This window comes from Bos indicus x Bos taurus, chromosome 20 (assembly GCF_003369695.1).
Source record: "Bos indicus x Bos taurus breed Angus x Brahman F1 hybrid chromosome 20, Bos_hybrid_MaternalHap_v2.0, whole genome shotgun sequence".
Lineage (NCBI taxonomy): Eukaryota > Metazoa > Chordata > Mammalia > Artiodactyla > Bovidae > Bos > Bos indicus x Bos taurus.
In genome coordinates, this window is record NC_040095.1 from 7,726,948 (window position 1) to 7,748,521 (window position 21,574).

Consider the following 21,574-nt stretch of genomic DNA (forward strand, 5'->3'; position numbering starts at 1 on the left):
GCTGATGTTATCTCAAACTTTCTGTCCAGGACAGAGCTTTTAGGGCAGAGAGACAAAGCTGACATTTCACAACATCTGTGGGACAGCAAGCAAGTCTTCTAATTCATCCCCTTTACTAATAAAACCTGGTACCCAGGTGGCAGCCCACCAACAGGGCCTTGCTCCTAAGCCTCACTTTACTTTCTTTCAATTTCTAGAGCTGGCAGACTGTATTCAAACGCTAAACAAGCTCTGTTTTAAGTGTTAAACAAGCCTTGCCTCTTACTGGTTACAGATCTCTTTCGTCTATTCAAGGAGAGATAAACAGATATCTCCCTCTGTCAAACACCGCTGGCCCTCAAATTCCCTTCTCTTGTTGCCTAGAAAGAGGGGATGTTCCGGGTATGTGGCTTGAAGCAAGATGTAGGTATCACAGAAAATTGGCAATTCCCACTGAGTCTTTCATAATGAACTGCTAATCCTCACTTAACAGCATTTCCTGCAGATAAGCAATATTATATGATGGTTCTTTAAACTCCTTAAAGAACACTAAACAATTAAGACATGTGTGACAGTGGTAAAGAACCCGCCCACCAATGCAGGAGATGGGGGTTCTATCCCTGGGTCAGGAAGATCCCCTGGAGAAGGAAATGGCAACCCACTCCAGTATTCTTGTGTGGGAAATTCCATGGACAGAAGGAGCCTCGTGGGCTACAGTCCATGAGGTTGCAAAAGAGTCAGACATGACTGAGCAGCTAAAAAACAATGGTTGCTGAATAACCCCTACTCTATTATAAACTTTCTTCCTAAGCCCTTCTGTTTGTCTGCATTTCTTCTCCTTTTATCCCCCATTAAGTTGTAAAATAGAGAAAACAAACATTCTCCTTCAAAGGGAATTTATAAAGACACTATTAATAAGGTAGAGCATCATGCTAACCACTCTTAGGAACAGCAGTACCTCATCATTAAACTTGTGGCCCCATTGAGGCTTCTATTTCTCCTTTAAGTCACCATTCATTACAGTATGACTTGTTTCCACACAGACAGATACTATTAGGTTGGCCAAAAAGTTCACTTGTAAACTTACAGGAAATACCCAAATGAATTTTTAGCCAACCCAATACTTGGCCTGGCCCTTGCAACATGTATTCTGAAACCAGTGTACCATTTCTCTAACTTCTAGATTTAAGTCTGTTCTGTTTACTATAACTCCACTGATGGTGTAACTCCACTTGCAAGGAAAGGTACATAGTGTTGATCTGATCTTTGGAATTAATCATTAAAATAAGAGTCTTTGGAATTATTACTAAAGCAAAACAATTCCCTAAGCCATTGTCAGCGGGTCCTACCCATTTCATCCATTGCTTCTCTTTGGAGACAGCTCTCCAGCCAACCATAAAACTACAGAATGAGAAACCAGCTCTCAAAATACATTGGCTATGTTTATACCCAAGACAGCCATGCAAAAAAAAGCTGCAAAAGCTCAATCAGCTCACCCTGAAAACTTCTTCCACTTATAGAATCAGCTGTGAAAAAAGACAAAGTTTAACTCTTTAAACTTAATAAAGCAGTCTGACATATTTTCTTTGCTTCATTAAAAATTTTAATGTATATGTCCTACAGATTCAATTCATGGTGCCACCCTTCTTAAATGTTCTTACCACAGGAAAAAAAGAGAAATGGTAATTACACAGTGAGAAGTACGTGTTAATGCTATAGTGGTAATCACGTGCACTATATCAATGCATCTAATCAACATGTGTACACAAACATATCTAACAATATACATCAATTATATCCCAATAAAGCTGAAAAAACAGGTTGTTATGTTTTCACAATTGGTATAATTGATGAAGAGTTCTCATCCACAGCAAAGAACTTCTGCCTATAAGGAGATCTTTGAACAAATGAAGTACTTTTACCTAGAGACCTGAAGAAAAGTCCAAACTCATTTTTCACAACAACAATTTACTTTGGCAACAAATGTCTTGAATCTGAAAACTGTTACTACAAATTATTTGTAAATGTCTACATATGCTGTGAGAGAGAGTTTTATATGACTTTTTAAAAATAAACAGGCTTTTCCTTCCTTAAATCAGAAGGCACAGGGGACTTTCCTGGTGGTCCAGTGGCTAAGACTCGGCACTCCCCATGCAGGGGGCCCAGGTGCCATCCTGGTCAGGGAACGAGACCCTACATGCCACAACTGAAGATCCCACGTGCTGCAACGAAAGCCTGGTGCAGCCAAATAAAAAGAAAAAAATGCATACCCAAGACAGGCTCTACCTACCTCCATAGATCAGGAGAGGCGCTATGTTCCCAGGAGCAAGGCCGTCAAGTCCTCTGAGACGGCATCTACAGTCCCTTTGGGATCTTTACTCAAATGGCAGCCTTCCCACTGCTGCCAAGGTTGGTGATGGCAAGTTTGGTATTTGCAGCCATGTCAGGCTGCTGGAGAAGGCAATGGCACCCCACTCCAGTACTCTTGCCTGGAAAATCCCATGGGCGGAGGAGCCTGGTGGGCTGCAGTCCATGGAGTCGCTAAGAGTCGGACACGACTGAGCGACTTCACTTTCACTTTTCACTTTCATGCATTGGAGAAGGAAACAGCACCCCACTCCAGTGTTCTTGCCTGGAGAACCCCAGGGACAGGGGAGCCTGGTGGGCTGCCGTCTGTGGAGTTGCACAGAGTCGGATACGACTGAAGCAACTTAGCAGCAGCAGCAGGCTGCTGGACACACAAGTGAAAAGAAGTAATTTGAGCAGAAAGGGAAGCCTGCAACTCAAGTTATCTGAGCACTAGCAGAATTAAAAAAAAAAAAAGAGTATTTCAAGCCAGTTAACCTAATTGTCAAAATTATGCCAATCTCTGAAAAAAGATTTCTGTCCAAAAAACAATTTAAAAATCCAGAACAAAAAAAAGTAAATGTGAAGTTTTATTGGTTATTATAGTACTAAAGTTTTACTATAAATGTGAGGTCCTGAGACCCTGCAGAAGCTTTAATCACAAAAGCTATTTCTCAGGAAGAATGGGTTTAATTTTATGAGACAGAAATCCAATTTTATTTATGGCACCAAATTCAATAAAACACAGGCTATTTCCTTTCCTTGGAGAATAACTGAGTTGCATGATGAGTAATGACGGGTAACATGCAGGGCTAAGGAAAGGCTCTGCCTCGCTTTATAAGACACAATAACTCAGACTCTGGCCCTCCTATAGGTTCTCGGGTCTCTCTAATAACTCTTATTTACTGTTTGAAAAGAGAAAAATAATAGATTTATAACAAAATGTGAGGCAATACAGTCGTGCTGCACGGTAAGGCTTGCATCAGGCTCATCCATGACAAAATCATTACAGAAATCAATTTTAGTCATTCCTTAACATCCTCTGTGAGTGAGTGCCAAGTCACTTCAGTCGTGCCTGACTCTTTGAGACCCCACCGGGCTCCTCTGTCCATGGGATTCTCCGGGCAAGAATACTGAAGTGCGTTGTCATGCCTCCTCCTGGGGATCTCCCTGACCCAGGGATCGAAACCATGTCTCTGAAGTCTCCTGCACTGGCAGATGGGTTCTTCACCACTAGCACCACTTGGGAAGCCCAACATCCTCTGTACCCCCCTAAAAAGCATAAATACATACAAAGAATTTTAAATGTTAACAGTACAGTACCAAATAGCTTTTGGGTAGGTCATAGGGGAAATAGTTACTAGAGGAAGAAACCTGTTTTCCATTCATGATGCCCCTATCATTAACACATGGTTAAACTTCAGCGGGCTACATGCCACAGTTTACTCCTTACTTTGCTAATGTAATTTATCTGTCTCAAAGACAAGCAACACTAATTAAACATGTATGCTAAAAAAGCTGCATTGGCTTTGCTGAAAATACTGGACAGTATCAAGTACTAATATTTTAATTCTACAATAACTAAAAGAAAATAATTCTTACAATAAAGTACATTTGATCTGCAGACTCTCTGTAATTGTAATATAAAGTCATTCTATTTTCAACACTTTTTGAGAAATTAATGGCCTTAATGTGAGTAAATCAATGAAAAATAAAAAATAAATTTAAATCACTCTGCTTACAGATAAAGAAAAGAGAAGCACTGATCACGTAAGATATTCTAAACATCTTGGATCATAACTCTACTACACTGAAGAAGGATCAGAAATGTGACTCAGCAGACTCCTGAACCACCCTCCTCCCATGGAAATGGACAGCTACACACAGAGCAATTCCTACTGAGAGAAATCCAGTAACTACCCCAGTGCCTCCTACACATAAGGCGAAAGAGAAAATACACTGAGATGGGCAGGAAAGGCTGAGACAAACTCTTGCCACTAACCCCAGCCCAGCACAGCCCCATACAGTCAGAAGGGAACACCCAACTTCCAACTTCTCCCTGAGGATTCAAGGGTTTTCACTGTACATATAACACTCCAACTTTTAAGGCTCCCACCTGAGGGATGGGCCCCCAAAATACCTATCTCTGAAGGCTTATACGACTTATATTCATGAATCTCACAGGACCGTAGCAATTAAAGCAACAGCTCTAAGATGGGCACAGAAGCATGCACCATGGCTGTCCCCCAGGGATCAGTGAAGAATGAGCAGGCAAGAACACCCAGTCTTTCCCAGGAAGAGATTTGACTGTATATTTTATAAGCTGCTGCCCAATGGTCTAGCTTCTCATTAGTATGTATTGAGGGGCTGGCTGTGATTCTCCCTGGACCCCAAGGAAGCCAGCTGGCAATTCCTTTATTCCTTTGCTCCAGTCCCACTCCAACAGTAAAGCCAGGTCACCAGCGTCTCTCTGAAAGGAACTGCTTTTATGGCTATGACTCAAGCAACAGGTCCCAGATCACCAGGCACTGACAGGCAATGGGGCTTGCATTCACAAGTCCCACAGGATTGTAGTGGATAAAGCAGCAGTTGTTAATGGGTGTGCACATAATCACCTGCTGCAACAATCCCCCTAGGGTTCTTTACAGAAGAGCAAGCTAAAAACACTCATCTTCCAGTCTTTCCCTGGAAGGGATTTGATTGCATGCTTTCCCAGCTCATGCCTTCTAGTCGCCCTGCGTCTAGGTGCTGACTGAGATCCTCCCTTTAGGGCACTGACAGGTCTTGGCACATGCTCAACTACTGGGAACTACCAAGAACAAAACAGTAACTTGGACTATCACAAAGATTTAAGAGGCAACCAGGAGCTTAGGCTGGGATGATTGATTAGGCTCATCTATACAAGAGCAGTCTGTCAAGACTGGGAGAGGTGGCTGTTTTATCTGATGCACACAAAACAAAACAGAGTCAAGGGAAATGAAGAAACATAGTAATAACATCAAAAAAAAAAAAAAGATAAATCTTCAAAAACTAATCTTAATGAAATGGAAATAAGTGATTTATCTGTGAGAGAGTTCAAAATAACAAAGATGCTCAGTGAGGTCAGGACAGTAATGCATGTACAAAATGAGAGTTCCAAAAAAAAGAAAATGTTTAAAAGTACCAAACAAAAATAACAGAGCTGAAGAATACAACTGACATTTAAAAATTCAAGAGTTCAACAGTAAACTAAATCAAGTGGAAGAAAGGATCTGCAAACTAGAAAACAAGAGCGTGGAACTCATTTAATCAGAGGACCAAAAAGAAAGACACTGATGTTGTAGAGAAGTTCTCTTACAAGTCTCTAGGCTGCAGGCAAGGTTACCTCAACTACTATAAACTGTTCCTAGAGAAAGTCTAGAAACTTACTAGATGTCAAGGAATTGTTTACAGCACCAAGATTTTATCTTTTGCCTACAGCTTCATTTGTCCAGACCAACTGCAATTTCTTTTTCACATATGTACATACAACCTACTCTCTATACATGGAAATCTGTTCACAAACACACATGAAAGTCAACTTTTACTGAGAATTTAATATGTTCAGACGTTGTTGTAGAAGCCTTATCATACACTACCTAATTCAACCATGGCAACAAGCCAGTGAGTTTGGGGACTACCATGTCTCATTTAAGAAATTAAAACTGTGGCATCAGAACAAAAATAACGTGCCCAGAAGATATTATAGCCAGGAAGCAAATGGGCCAGGACTTGGTATTTAATCTTAATGACTGTTACACTAGAAATGTTTTCCAATAAAATACAATGTCTTGCCACGTGAAGCAACTGCTCCAGTTTTTTTCATGAAAAAAAATATAACAATATACACAATATGTACTTACATATCTTGGTGACGTAAGAGCATGGTAACTAGTGAGAAGTTATGAAAGATTTATGTGTTTGTCAAAATGAGTCTGCCTTGCAAAATGTAAACTACCCTCCAATATCATTGATAAAATTTGTTTTAAAAGCCAAGAGGCTTAAGAAAATGAAGCCCCTTATCCAGAAAACATATATATGCATATGTATAAATGTATATATACACATATGAATGAATATATGTATCTACATATATATGCATAAATGAATATATGAATATATATGTGTGTATATACATGTGAATAAAGTTACTTAGCCAGAAAACATTTTTCCCTTTCCTATGTACAGGAGAGTTACAAAAGTGATATCTAGGAGGTGTGACTCCTTAAAGTCTCAGGATATACCCCTCATTCATTCAAGCATTTTTTGAGTGCCCACTATATGCCAAGCCCTTTGCTAGATCTGGTGAGCAGAACAGACACCACCAATGCTATCGGGAAGCCCACCCCTTCATTCATAGCAGTCAGATACCACACTAAGTGCAGCATATGGGAGTCCGGCGTTGCTCAGTGATGAACTAGGCTTGCTGCTGCTGCTGCTGCTGCTGCTAAGTCGCTTCAGTCGTGTCCAACTCTGTGCGACCCCATCGACAGCAGCCCACCAGGCTCCCCCGTCCCTGGGATTCTCCAGGCAAGAACACTGGAGTGGGTTGCCATTTCCTTCTCCGGTGCATGAAAGTGAAAAGTGAAAGTGAAGTCGCTCAGTCGTGTCCGACTCCATGGACTGCAGCCCACCAGGCTCCTCCATCCATGGGATTTTCCAGGCAAGAGTAATGGAGTGGGGTGCCATTGCCTTCTCTGGAACTAGGCTTGTGAATTCTTTAATCCAAGGTCTTAAGAAATAAGGAACACCCTTAAGTGCCCAGGAAAGTTTAAGTACAACCCTGATAAAGATAAATGCAGATTTTCTCTGATTGTGGCATATGGCCTTATGATTCATCTTTAAAAAATCATATCCCTTTTACCTAGAGTAGGGGCTTCCCGTAGCTCAGCTGGTAAAGAATCCACCTGCAATGCAGGAGACCCTGATTCGATTCCTGGGTCAGGAAGATCCGCTGGAGAAGGGACAGGCTACCCACTTCAGTATTCCTGGGCTTTCCTGGTGGCTCAGCTGGTAAAGAATCTGCCTGCAACGCAGGAGACCTGGGTTTGATCCCTGGGTTGGGAAGAGCCCCTGGAGAAGGAAATTGCTTCCCATTCCAGTATTCTGGCCTTGTCAATTCCATGAACTGTATAGTCCATGGAGTCACAAAGAGTTGGACACGACTGAGCGACTTTCACTTTACCTAGAGTAGTGCATTTAATCCATCCATGACTGATTTTAAACCAACCTATAACCTGTAACCATCTGGAAGCAGAAATTCTTAAAAACAGCTTTATCCAACCACAAAGCTAAAGGCATGGGGAGAACACAGAAAAAATATCAATAGTATATGTTTTGTTGAATAAATACAGAGTGATATTTCTATCTCCAATAAAATGTCATCTGTAATTGCCGTAAGTATTAACTACTAAACAGTGTAGCCTTATGCATGGTACAGGCTTATAATACATCTATATCTCTGTTCACATTAGCTCCACATGGTTTTAAGAGTCTATTTAATGATATTAAGACTCTATGTAGTCTCTCAGAAAAGAAGGGACGTCCAGAAGTAATTCCAAAAGTTAAGATAAATATAGTAAATATGAATGTTCTCAGTGACACTGACATTTTTGAAGATGTCAATGCATTAGCTAATTTCCGGCATGGCCACATTTCTCAGGGTTCCACAAGTAGGCTGCATGTTCTTCCTTGCTCAATGACTCTTCCTGTTTGAAAGAGGGCACCAATATCCTCTTGTTACCGCAAGAAAACATGCCAAGGGAAGTGGAAGCATGGCCCAAACCTGCCACAGAGAAACAGCCTTCCCCTCCTTGAGGCAAAGTTCTTCACCTCCTAGAATACAGTGGCCTCACCAGCCCAGAGATGAGCGGCTCAGGACATCAGAGACCCCAACTTGACCAGGGAAAGGCTTGGATCAAAAGTAGGCAGGAAAACCCATCCAGATCAACAGAAAACAGATCGCAGAGCACCTTTTGAACTTCACATAGAGAGAAGACACCTGAATTTTCTGGTAAGGACTCACCTTCCAGTGAAGAATTCCCCAAGACGGTCCACCCCAGAGGCAACTCCAGATGAGTCAGGGCCAGCACGAGCTCCTCGTCCAGAGCAGGCAATGCCCCCGCCGTCAGGGCAAACGGGGTCAGCAAGGTCTGGTGGCTGCTGGCGGTGAGGCGATCGGCCTGGGTGACCAGCAGACGGGCCAGCCTGCAGGCCATGTTGTCCACGTAGGTCACGGAGTCAGAGCCCATGGTCACCGGGGAGTAACCTTCCGAGCACAGGCACACAGACACGGTGACCGTCTCCTGAAGCCCGTGGCCTGGACAACAAGACAGTGAACAGTTCACCCTGAGGCCGCCGAAGACGCACTCCCAGTGTCCAAAGCGAGAGGCCGAGCATACACACCACACGCTCAGAAGAGTAAGGCAGACAGGAAATGCAGCCAGTCAGCTTTAAACGCTGCCCAGCCGGCGGGTCCAAATGAACACTGACCCCATCTTCTTCCAGGGACTCCAGTTCCAAGCTAACTTTTATGAGCTCTGAGCATTTTAGCACCTGTTCTCTCGTCATTATTTCCCTGGTAGCTCAGTTGGTAAAGAATCTGCCTGCAGTGCAGGAGATCCAGGTTCAGTCCCTGGGTGGGGAAGATCCCCTGGAGAAGGAAATGGCAAACCATTCCAGAATCCTTGCCTGGAAAATCCTATAGACAAAGGAGCCTGGTGGGCTGCAGTTCATGGGGTTGCAAAGAGTTGGGCACGACTGAGTGACTAACACTAACACTGCTATCATTACCACTGCTGTTTGGCACAACTTCACCACGTACTTCTGCCCAATCGTCAAATTCAAGCTTGTTGTCTTAAAGACCTTTGTCCTTTTCTGTTCTGGTATTTCCTTCTGAGTCACAGGTTTTTTATATATTTATTTAGGTGATCATTTTCTAAGGCAGCACCATAAAGCTACACAAGTTTACCCTAATTCCTCAGCGTCCTTTTGAACATTGAGTAGGATGGGTAAACGCTAATCCACAGAAACATTAAAAATAATGTTCACTGCCCAGGCCACTTCTGAGAGCGGCGTCTCTGTTCTGTAGCTATTCTTAATGCCTCTGCTATTGGGCAGCCACCTAACCTTGCTGCTTCTCCCTCCTCCTTATACTCTTCCTTCATTTTACCAAGGTTGGGAACTTCGCCCCAGGTATGTTTTTGTGTTGTCCTTGGCAGAATCTCACACTTCTCTGACTATGATCGTCATAGCTGGACAGAGAAGGGTTAACACTCGGCCACCACTGACCCCCAAGCAAACGACTACCGGGCACAGATCATCCTTGTTCTGCCTTATATTCTCCAGAGCCTTTCCCCAGGAGCTCTGCTGCCAGGCTTCAAGAAACAAGAGCATCCTGGGCTTACCAGGCAGGAACTATTGTTGCCATTTTTTCTCATCATTGTCGCCATTTTCTCATCATCGTCTCTTTAAAGTGGCCCAGCAGTACAAACACAGAACGCAGCTCCGCCACCAGACTAAATGTGTCTAGCATATACTATAGAAATCTGTTGTCCATACTTCAGAAAGGTACCCTTGCAAAGCTATATCCAGGAAAATTTAAGATTCAGAAACAGAAACTGTCCTTTGCCTGCAAGGAATTTGTTAAATTCAAGGTATGAACGCTCCCTTCTAAGCAGGCCACAGTATACTCAAACAGATGTTCTTCAACACACAAGGAGTGGGGAGAATATTCACCCCGACATGCAAGTAAAGAAAAAGATAAAAATGTTGATGTTAGGAGTAGCACTTCTGTTATTATTTTTATTCTCTCTCTACATAGAAGCTTGATTAAAAAGGAGAAAAACCAAGAAAAGAGGGCCAAGCCAAATGCAGCAAAAGCAACACAAGTGCCCGAGCAAAAGGGGAGAGGCAAAGGAGACTGACAGCCAGTGTAATTTCTGCCTTTAATGTGGTTTGACTTCTTTTTTTTTTTATGAGGATGGGAGTTCCTGGGCCCAAGATAGGAGAGCTTAAAATTGCCCAAAGTCCCAGAAGTAGGACAGTAGATTGATTCGGCGATCAAACCCAAGGAGGTCTGCAAGGTGTCTGTAGGTCACTACCATTCTCACTATACCTGTGTTTGCATATGTACTGTCTTCCTTCTTCCCACATGCAACAGATATCCTACAGAAGCACTTAAAACATTTTGTTTTAAAAAAAAATGAAGCTAGTCTTACCTATTAAAAAAATTGAGGAGTCCCTAGATGATATAATTTAAAGGGATCTTAAAGACCCACAGTTGAAATCAACCAATCCACAAACAAGAAAAACAACAAAAACCCCCCTTTCCTACAGGTAAAGGATGCCTTAATTCACCTTTAGATTAGAGCTTGCTGTCGGATGCACAACCCACACCCACTGAAAATACAAAAGGACTGTCCCTAAGGAGTGCTGTTGGCTCATAACTTGTCATCTGTCACTGTGATACTTGAAGACATTTGGGAGAACTACAGGTTTCAGAATGTGAATGGTGGTGGGATGAGAAAGTTCTAGAGCCTGAGATCCAACAATGAAACATCTGGATGGACAGGATGCTGAGTAAGGAACCCCAGCCACCCAAGGGAGCAAAGCAGAGAGAGGCCGCTAGACCAACCACAGGAGAATGAGGCAGAGAGAACTAAGATGGATGTCAGGTATCTCAGGCCTCTCTGAGCTGTCCCTGGCCACGGGTCCCAGGACAACAGGAGGCAATATTAAGACAGATTGCATCCAGAGCCCCACTCCCCAGTCTGGAGGGTAAGTCTAAGTTGTGGCTGCTTGGGGACCTGCAGACACAGCTGGAAGAGCCTCAGACATGAGATAACCCAGCGTTGAGTACACACACACACACAGACACACACACGCCTCACCTGGAATGCTGGACTGGAGAACATTATCTTCTGTGCGCTCTGCAATCACGATGTGTCTCTGATGAGATCCATTATAAATAAAGTAAAACTCAGCATCTTTAGGAAGATAAACATTTTTGCCAAACTTCGCGCAGACCGTCATCTGCCCCTGAAAAATGAACAAGTCGAGGCATCATCACACTTCCTTGTCCTGGCTCTAAGAAACCAAATAACAAGGGCCCCGGGCCAAAACAGGGTCCTTTGTTATGTTCGCTTCACGTGGGCGAGCCCAAATATCATGAATCCTTCTTCCCAACAACAACATTTTGGACCTCAGGGAGATGCTTTCTGATCTATTTATGTATGCATGTCAGAGCTGGTTTGTTCTGCTTTCAAAAGTGAAGAAGTTAGGGCATACAAAAGAATATTTTTATTTATTAGATGATACTTTGTTCTTTACTTTCTTTGAATTCCTACCTGATGAATATATTGCTTGTATTTATGTTTTCCTGCACCTGAGATACTTCAAAATAATTATTCTTAGCTGGGGCCTATGTACTAGACCAAAGCAGCTTATAAGAACTTTGCGTTTCCTCAAGCACTGCCAGATAAACAGCCCTATGCAACCCAACAGTTGGCATGCCCTTTCTCACCACTGTTTGTCTTCTCTGAGGGACTGCCAGGTCCACTTTCTCACCCAGCCTGGCCTCACACCTTCTATAGAAAAGCTTCCGGCTGGCACCAATCCCTGCTAAACACCCAGGGTCCCACCCTGGGTCACTGAGGCACACTCTGAGGAAGGAAGGAAGGACAGAACTCATGTCAGAAGCAGCAGCAGGCTAGCACCTCCCAGTATATTAGCATCCAGGGGTTGTGTGGGGCGGCCAGTCAGTCTACAGCCCAAATACCAGTGATGGATGAGCCTTCCGGATCGCCAAGGATTCAGGACACTCCCTCTTCTCAAATACAAAAAGGCAGTACAAAGGGGGCCTCCAGGGAGCAGGCACACACCCCCCAGCTTGTAGGGGTGGCTGGGAAATAGAAACCAAGAGGTAGAGGGCTCCAGGGCTCAGTCCAGGGTGGAGAAGGATGTGGGCTTTTGTGCACCTGCCCAACAAAAACAAAACCCTTCCATAGTTCCTCATCCTGTGACAGGAGAAAAAGTGAAGACGAAAGGCCCCCCGAGTCTCCTTCACATCTGTTAGCCTCTGATGGATATCAGCATGATATTCCATAGGATATAAAGAGGTAGACCAATCAGGATCAAAAACAAAATCAGCGTGGACCTCCTCTTTCCAGTAACTACATGGTTATTCTTGCTAAAATTTTTAAATAAACAGACTATGTCTTCCCAGTGGTTTGCAATGCACCATACACACAAAACATCATCTTAAATCATAAATAAGAATAAATACAAACTGCGGAGTTCAGGGGAAAAAAAACACTAGTTTCCTATTTTGAATTATCCTTAATCTGCCTGTGAGCAGGCGCATTAGCAGGCATGTAAGCACATGCTCACATGCGCACACACACATATATACACAATCAATAGAAAATAACATGCCAAGAAAAATCTACCATACAATAGTTTCCAGAAAAAAAAGTTCAGGAAGAGGATCAGAAAGGCAAAAAACAATAACAACTGTCTGACATGACAGACAGAGGAAACTGAGAAGAAATTCCATTTCCTAAAAAAGAAAGACCAGTTTGCTTTAGTCATGCTCCTGGTTTCTAAAGAGACTGCTAACTACCCATAGACAAAATCTAAACTGATGTGTTGGTGACTTTTTTTTTTAATGTTGGAAAATAAACTGTACCAACAGGTCAAAGTTTTTCACAGATCAAAAGCATATCTAATCTGTATCTGTTCAAAACAACGATCATAGTACATTTTATTTGGCTAGGTGAACCAGGACTATGCCTTATGAAAGTTTAACTGCAATCCTTTTCAATGCAATACAGCCCCAAACAGTAGAGCTTTACAATTCAATTATGCCTCCCTTTCAAGACCATACTATGCTTTACATTGGTCAAAGGTAAGCAACAGGTGAGAAATAAGATGCAGCCATTACAGAGATGTCCAGAAGTCCTAGCATTAAGAATAATATTCAACAAGAAAAAGAGTCTCTCGTTTGCTAATCACAAAGAAATCAGAAAGATGTGGTGAAGAATATTAGGGAGGGAGGAAATGATACAGAAACCATCAGAGACCCAGGGAGACAGAAGGGGGTGGCAGGAGAGGAAGACAGGGAGAGAAAATAGGAAGGGACGAGAACATTCCACCCAAAAAAGTCAGATAAAGTTGAAAAGAGATTTCGATAAAGCTACAAAGGAGACCAGCAGGAGGAAAGAGACTCTGAAAATGTGCTGAGGAACAAGTAAGCATCACCAATCAGCCACAGGTGACAGTCCATGCCTGAGAGTGAGGACATCCTAACCACTGTGGCCATTCAAAGCTACTTTTCCCAAAAGGCCATTTTATTAATGGCAAACATAAATTCCAATGTATAGATTTCCAGTGTGTCTCCATCACTTCCCCATCTGGACTCAGTTGCATACTTTCTTTCAGGCAATTGAAAACTAGAAACTTTTGTAAGTGAATGCTGGCATCAATATCAGAATCATTCTGCTTTTACACAGAAAAAAGACAAATGTTATCACCTGTTAATTCACTCTATCCCAAATAAAATTTTAAAAACTCAGCTATTTCACCAAAACTTCTGGAAACACCAGGAGGCTTAAGAGGCAAAATTATTTTTCCAATTTAATCTATAGATTTAATACACTCCAACTAAAACCAAAACTAAATTTGTCAAATGAAAATCAACAAACTTACTCTCAAGTTCATGTGGAAGAATAAATACACAAGACTGGAAACAAAAGTTTTGAGAAAGAGAATATGGTTTGAGCTGGGATGAGGGGATCAGAACTTGCCCCTGCCATGGAAATTACGTAACAATGAAGGAAGGTGGCATTTCAAATCAGTGGGGAAAGAATGCACTACTCAGTAAACCATTCTGGAACAGTAACTATCTATTAGGGGCAAAAACATTCTTCACATCAAATAGTTAAATTCCCAATTAATTCAACATAATCCATAAGTGCATAAAATTAGAAAACTGTCTTAAATTTTTCATTTTTGAACAAAATAACAAAGATATATAAATTTCATCTATACTAACACCACCCTAATTTATCAAACTTTAAAAATTTTTTCCTATTTCCTTCCAGTCTTTGTTCAACACACAGTTAATTATTACATAGTTATACTCATGGCATAAATACACATATGGTTGTACTTTTCTCCTATCCAAAGCATTTTTCCATGTTGTTACAATTTTGGCACCATTTTCAACTGCATTCCATCGAGTTGTCTGCTGTTCCCTAATTTCCTTAATCATTCCTCTATTGTACATTAAGGGTATTTCCAGCTTGTTAACATTATAAAAAAAAAAAACATTAAGTACTTTCATGCCTATTGTTTTTATTCTTTAAATTACTTTTTAGAGTAGAATCCCAGAAATGAGGCCAAGAATGGACACAATTGTCACAATGTGTGTGATTGCTTTCCAAAAATGTATCAGCTTTTGAATCAATACATGTATATGTGTGGCTGAGTCCCTTCCCTGTTCACCTGAAACTATCACATTGTTAATCAGCTATATCCCAATACAAAACAAAAGCTAAAAAATACAACTCTCGTCATCACCTGTACTGGTCAAGAGTATTATTTTTATTCCAACTTTCCCAAAAGTTTTATTATTCCCTAAGTTAACAGATAATAAACAGCTTCTCACTTATTTCATATTTTTTCCACTGCTGCTGAAATTTATTGGCCACTTTTATCAAAGCCAATATTGATAGTTGCCTGATTAAATCCTGATTTAAAGAATTTTAGTCTTCTCTCCTCTATTTATCTAAGGTCACCTCTGCCTTGAAAGAAAGTGAAATTGCTCAGTCATATCCAACTCTTTTCGACCCCATGGACTGTATGTAGCCTGCCAAGCTCCTCTGTCCATGGAATTCTCCAGGAAAGAATACTGGAGTGGGTAGCCATTCCCTTCTCCAGGGGATCTTCCCAACCCAGTGAACAAACCCAGGTCTCCCACATTGAAGGCAGATTCTTTACCCTCTGAGCCACCAGGAAAGCTAATGAAAACGGGAGTGGGTAGCCTATCCCTTCTCCAGGAGACCTTCCTGACCCAGGGATCAAACTGGGGTCTCCGGCATTGCAGGCAGATTCTTTACCAGCTGAGCTACCAGGGAAGCCCCTACCTTTGCCTTAATCAGGTCAAAATTTTCACTTTTGCAAATGAACCAGTTGAAAGCAACATCACAACCATCCCCTTTCTCCTGTTACCTTCTCATGCCCAAATCAAAAGCACTAGAGTACTCCCGTAAAACCACTAAAGGTCAGGTCATATGGAAAACAGGAGTAATAAAAGTAACGCAGAAAACCTTAACTAAGTATAATCACACTAAATATCTCTCAGTATAAGCACAGACCCAAAAAATTAACTAATTAAACCAACACTTTTTTTTTTTAACCATCAAGCATCCCCCTGGAGAAATTCTACTTATAAAACTCATCAGTAATGTCCACGATCAAATCTTCTGCTGAAATGCTGTGACATCTATGTATTTCTTCTCAGAGGAACCAAAGAGGTAGAAAATGTATTTGCCATCTTAAAGTATTTCTTCCAACTCTCTTAACTCATCTTCCAATGGCATTTAAGAAGAAAATGGACAGTGACATTGATGTGCATATTCTAAATATTTTTCATTAATCTATAATGGCCTCTAAGTCAAGTTCTCTAATACCCTCAACAACTTGGTGGCTATATTATCTTAATCTGAGTATTAGGTATTCTTGTATGAATGTTCTCCCTCCCTCTCTCCCTTTCCTTTCTCACGCTCTATAGACAACACACCTGTACATACTTTGTTAATAAGTGTCACCTGCTGGACAACAACCTTAACTATCCACTTTCTAAACCACCTGGCCCAACAGGGAATAGACAAATAGTATAGTTTCAAATGATGACAGCAAGAACGAAGTGTGCAAGCACACACCTTTTTACAGTGAGGTTTCTTTAATCCGGGTCTACAGGAAGAGTCCATCTGGGTTTCCGGTGGTCTGGGAAACTAAAAATTATTAGCAAAACTGTTTATGCACATGTGTGTGCAATTTTCTAGGGGTTCCCAGGTGGTGCTAGTGGTAAAGAATCCGCCTGCCAATGCATGAGTCTTAAGAGCATGAGTTTGATCCCTGGGGCAGGAAGATCCCCTGGAGGAGGACATGGCACCCATTTCAGTATTCTTGCCTGGAGAATCCCCATAGACAGAAGAGTCTGGTGGGCTGTAGTCCATAAGGTTGTAAAGAGTCAGACACCACTGAAGCAACTTAGCACTGAGTCCAGTTTTCTAAGGAATGGTTTATAGTTTTCATCACATTCTCAAAGGCATTCAAAGATTCCAAAAAATGTTAAGAACTCTAGCTTTTATAGTAACGAACAAAAATGGGAATTTAACAAATGCTTTTTATTGATAATTGTCACCTTTTAATATGACAGTAAGACTGTTTGGTTTTCTAAGGTGTTCTAGTATTCTGCATAGACTTTATATGGGATAATTTCTAATAGAAGCACAATGAGGGTGTTAATTGACATGTCAAATATTACAATGAATGTTTCCTAATACATGCCATTAAAACCATAATCGTAATGTAAATAACACATTCTATCAAATTTGATTGTTTTTAATATTTGAAACTTGTCCTTTTTACAGTAACAACAACAACAAAAATAGTCATTTTACCCAGAGACTTCTCTGCAGAGGAAAGTGTGTTAAATGTTGTAAGAGCCTTAAAAAAATACACTTTAAAGAGATACATTGTCCCATGCCATAGGTAAAAGAGAATAAAAGTACAGGTATTAGTTAGAATCAACACTAATAGGATTTCAGAGCCAGATTAACAGTATTGGATTTCTTCTTTTCTGCCTCACCCCAAGTTATATTATCTTTACATTCCTTAAGAAAAATTCCAAAGAAAGTGCTATGGGCAAAAAGTCTCATTCCTAATTACTGTATTCAGCTGAAGTACTTCTTTCAACAAAGTTTGAAAAAGGAAAACTGATTTCCTATATACTGTGTGTACATATTATATATAAATGCATATTTATACACGTACATTTATTATTTTTTATGTGAACAGTATTCCTCAATTTATTAAGTGATTTCTTGTGTATTTTCTCATCTCATTCCCACAAGAATGTCTGGGAAGGGTTACCATGATCTTTATTTTATAGATGAGAACACTGATACCATCAGGCCCAGCATATGGCAAAGCCACAATCAAATCTGGATCTTCCTGTTTCAGGCCCAGCACACCTTCCTTCCCAACATGTCCCTGTACAAACAGCAAGTGCTCAAGTATTAACTGACTTATCTACACCTTTACACTTAACATTTATTTTATACTGAATATAATGATTCTCATCCTGAAACCCACGGGTAGACATGGTGTGGAGAGAGAATGGGAGGTAGGAGAAACATTCCTTAATTCCCATGAAGAACACACTTCATACAGTTTTAAGCATTCACCTGGGGACAGTAGACGTCGGTCTTTTAACCAGAGAGTCCTCGGAAGGTACAAGGAGCTTATGATTCCAAAAGGTTAAGAACCACTGATTTAAAGCATGTTTGAAGTGACTTCCCTGGTGCTCCAGTGGTTGAGACCTCTGTCTTTTCAATGCAGGAGGTATGCGTTTGATTCCTGGTTGGGGAATTAAATCCCTCATGACTTGTGATATGGCCAAAAAATTAAGCATGCAGGGAACCCAAAGCTGGTGCTCTGTGACAACCTAGAGGGGCAGGATGGGGAGGGAGGTGGGAGGGAGGTTTAAGAGGGAGGGGACATGTGTATGCCTGTGACCGATTCATGTTGATGTATGATAGAAACCATCACCATATTGTAAAGTAATTATCCTCCAATTAAAAATGAAACTAAATTTTAAAAATAAGTAAAACATGCTTAAAGCATCTTTTTCTAATTTACTTTTTAATTGAAGCATAATTGCTTTAAAGAATTGTGTTGGTCTCCGCCAAACATCAACATGAATCGGCCATAGGTACACATGTGTCCCCTCCCTCTTGACCCTCCCTCCCACCTCCCGCCCCATCCCACCCCTCTAGGTTGTCACAGAGCCCTGATTTGACTTGCCTGAGTCATACAGCTAATTCCCATTGGCTGTCTATTTTACATACGATACTGTGAGTTTCTGTTACTCTCTCCACACTACCCCCTTTCCTTTCTCCACACTCCCCGCCCCCACCCTGTGTCCGTATGTCTGTTCCCTAGGCCTGTGTCTCCATTGCTGCCCTGCAAATAATTTCATCAGGACCATCTTTCTAAATTCCATATATATGCATTAGTATATGACATTTGTTTTTCTTTCTGACTGACTGCACTCTGTAAAGCATCTTTTGCATAGTGTAAAAATATCAAGATCACTAAAATTTATCATCCAAACCAAATCTAAGTCAACAAAATCCACTTGAATATGAATTGAACTGGTTAAGTCCAGGAGGAAATATCAGAATGTCATTTTCTTAAGACAGATTAAACCAATATGAGCTAAAAGACTCACAAGACGTTTCTTCAGAATTGGCTTTTGGGGTAGAAATGGCTTTTTCCCCCCCGACAGGATGAAATAGAGCAGGACAGGCTAACATTCTTACTGGTAACAAGAAAACAAAGATGGAAAAATTAAAAGTAATATTCTTAAAAGCATCAGAAAACTCTGGAAATGTGAATAAAATATAATTAAAACTGTGGAAAGGGCAGAACCATTCTGAGAAGGTATAGAAGCTAGAAGAGAATGGAATGACATCTTTAAAGTAATAAAAGAAATTGATGACCTAAAATTCCATACCTAACAAAAACATTCTTAAAACTGAAGTTGAAATTAACTGTTTAAGACAAATACTGAAGGAATTCCCTGTTAGCACTAAAAGAATTACTAAAACAACATATTCAAGCAAAAGTTAAATGAACTCAAATAGAAATGTGAAAATACAAGAGGCAATGAGGTATAATGATGTGAGTAAATATAATTAATACCTAATGTACAAAATAATAATTATAAAGTCGTGGAGTTTTAAATATTTGTATAACTACAATATCTGACTACAGTAACATAAAAGGGAAGTAGAATTAGAGCATCTAAGAGTTTTGGGAAAGCATTAAAAGCAATAACTTACTATATAATGTGTCAAATATACTACTAACAGAATGGGAAAAGAATGTACAGTTAACAAGTTATAGAGTAAAAATGAAATAGAAAATAATCAAAAACATAAGATAGGAGAAATTAAGAATGTAAAACATGTCAAATAGAGGGTTATATGATAGATATAAATCCAACTGTATCAGCAATTTTAATATAAACAGACTAACTGATCCCAATACAATGCTGAGGCAGTTAAGTATGGGTTTTCAAGAACAAGAACAATTCAAGAACAATAACAATAACTATATGCTGCTTACAAGAGATACACTTTAAAAATAAAGCAGAAAGTTTTAAAGTAAAGTAAAAAGATACACTATGCAACACAAACCAAAAGAAAGCTAATATAGCCAAAGCAATATCAAAGTAGTTTTTAAATCAAGACATATTACTAGAGAAAGAGGACCCTTTCATCATAAAGTGTAAGCTAAACAAGCTGATACAGTACTAAGTCCATATGCATCTAATAAATAGCTTCAATATATATAAAAGAAAAAATAACAAATCCAAAAAGGAGAAATTGAAAAATCCACAATCCCAGCGGGAAACTTTAACATGCCTTTCTCAACAGTGACGGAACACAAGTGACAAGGAAATAAAGCTGTGAACACACAATTAGCAGATTACTAATCAAAAGGAATAACTGCCATAAGCTAAATGTATATAGCAGTATTTATTTTAAAAGGCACCCAGTATCCAAACCTCTGCATTATACTCAGTTAGACATAAACACAAACATAAAAAATTCTTGATGATTTTCCCACTGGATGAAATGATTCACCACTATAGAATTAAAATAGCCTTTGTTCCTGTAACACAGCTGACTTGAGTGAAAAACAATTCACGATGATGGTCAGAAGATGACTCCAGGTTTCTCACAAGGCCAGAAGCAGGCTTTAAAAAGTTGCTCAGCTTACTTCCTTTTAACATCACTAACTTATTCACAGATTCCATAAAAACAGAGAACTAGAAATTGAAAACAAATAACTGATACTTCAAGTAGATCACAGTAGGAAAGATACCAGGTTGGATATAAGAATACTTAAAGTATAATCGCTACCCTTCCATTATCAACATTTCTTGAGGACTAAATGTCCTGCCCTTGGTTCCAAAATAATCAACTGAAAAAAATTAAGAATGAAACAAAATGTTTAATAATTGGATATCAGAGGGGGTTTTAGTCAATAATCAACTAAGCATGAGCTATCACTGAGACAGCCACCCGATGCTAATTCTGCCCAACTCTGCATTGAGGAAAATCTAGAATGTTCCTTAAGAATGATATCGTCCGCTCTTCTCTGTACCTATCAGACATACCTGGGCCATGAAATACTTGAAAACATACAGACCAAACTGACAACATGTGTAGAGGAAAATGACAAGGATGCTGCAGGGACACAGAGGCCGTGCTGTCCTACGGCAGAACAATTGAAGGAACTGGGGCTGTTTTGCCAAAGGAGAAAAGACTCATGAGTAAACGGTCACCGTCACAAATACCAGGATCTGCCATGCAGACAAGAGGCTAGACATGTTCTGCAGGCCCCAGGGGAAAAGCATGAAACAATGGAGGGAAAGACAGGGCATCGAGTTCAGCTCTCCAGTGAGAGCCTTCTAAGGATTGGAGATGTCCAAAGATGACATGAATGACTTCATCTTAAGAGGAATAAGCACTAGCGGAAGGAGGAGGCTTTGATTTTTGTTTTTCCTTTGCTTATTTGTTTATTCTAAGAGAATGAGGCTATTTAGGCTTTAAAGTCTAAAATTGATAATACCTTGAATAATACCTCTACGTTACTAGCTTCAATATGAAAAAAATGGGAGGTCTACATAAGTGGTGATTGGAATTTGCTTATTTAATTTCTCCCATATTCTTTCGCTTTGGTTTATTTCTTAGCTTCTTGGATTGATGTTTAGTTTATTTTTCATTCTCTGAATTGGTGGTTTTCAAACTGACATTAGGGGGACCACAGATTTTAACAGAGGAAGGTTGCAACTTTGCGAACATTCCTTTTAAATTTCATTTTGGAAACTATGTTTTCAGTTACATTTATATCTAAAAATATTTAATTCACT

General features: G+C 40.4%; 1 protein-coding gene across 9 annotated transcripts in view; it reads right to left on the reverse strand.

Annotated features, from left to right (window-relative positions):
- Positions 1–21,574, reverse strand: part of ARHGEF28 (Rho guanine nucleotide exchange factor 28) — a 339,789-nt gene that overhangs the window by 194,068 nt on the left and 124,147 nt on the right. For 5 of the 9 annotated variants that reach the window (XR_003507199.1, XM_027520359.1, XM_027520358.1 and 2 more), the window contains exons 1-3: positions 11,867–12,049; positions 11,235–11,382; positions 8,369–8,662 (exon numbers count right to left, since the gene is read on the reverse strand). Coding sequence is in view for 8 of the 9 variants with exons in the window: in XM_027520359.1 (XP_027376160.1) it covers positions 8,369–8,662; positions 11,235–11,382; positions 11,867–12,034 (610 nt within the window). In the remaining variant the exon portion in view is untranslated. Of the gene's footprint in view, positions 1–8,368; positions 8,663–11,234; positions 11,383–11,866; positions 12,050–21,574 lie in introns of those variants that run through there. The other 4 variants (XM_027520360.1, XM_027520357.1, XM_027520356.1 and 1 more) reach the window with 1 other exon arrangement.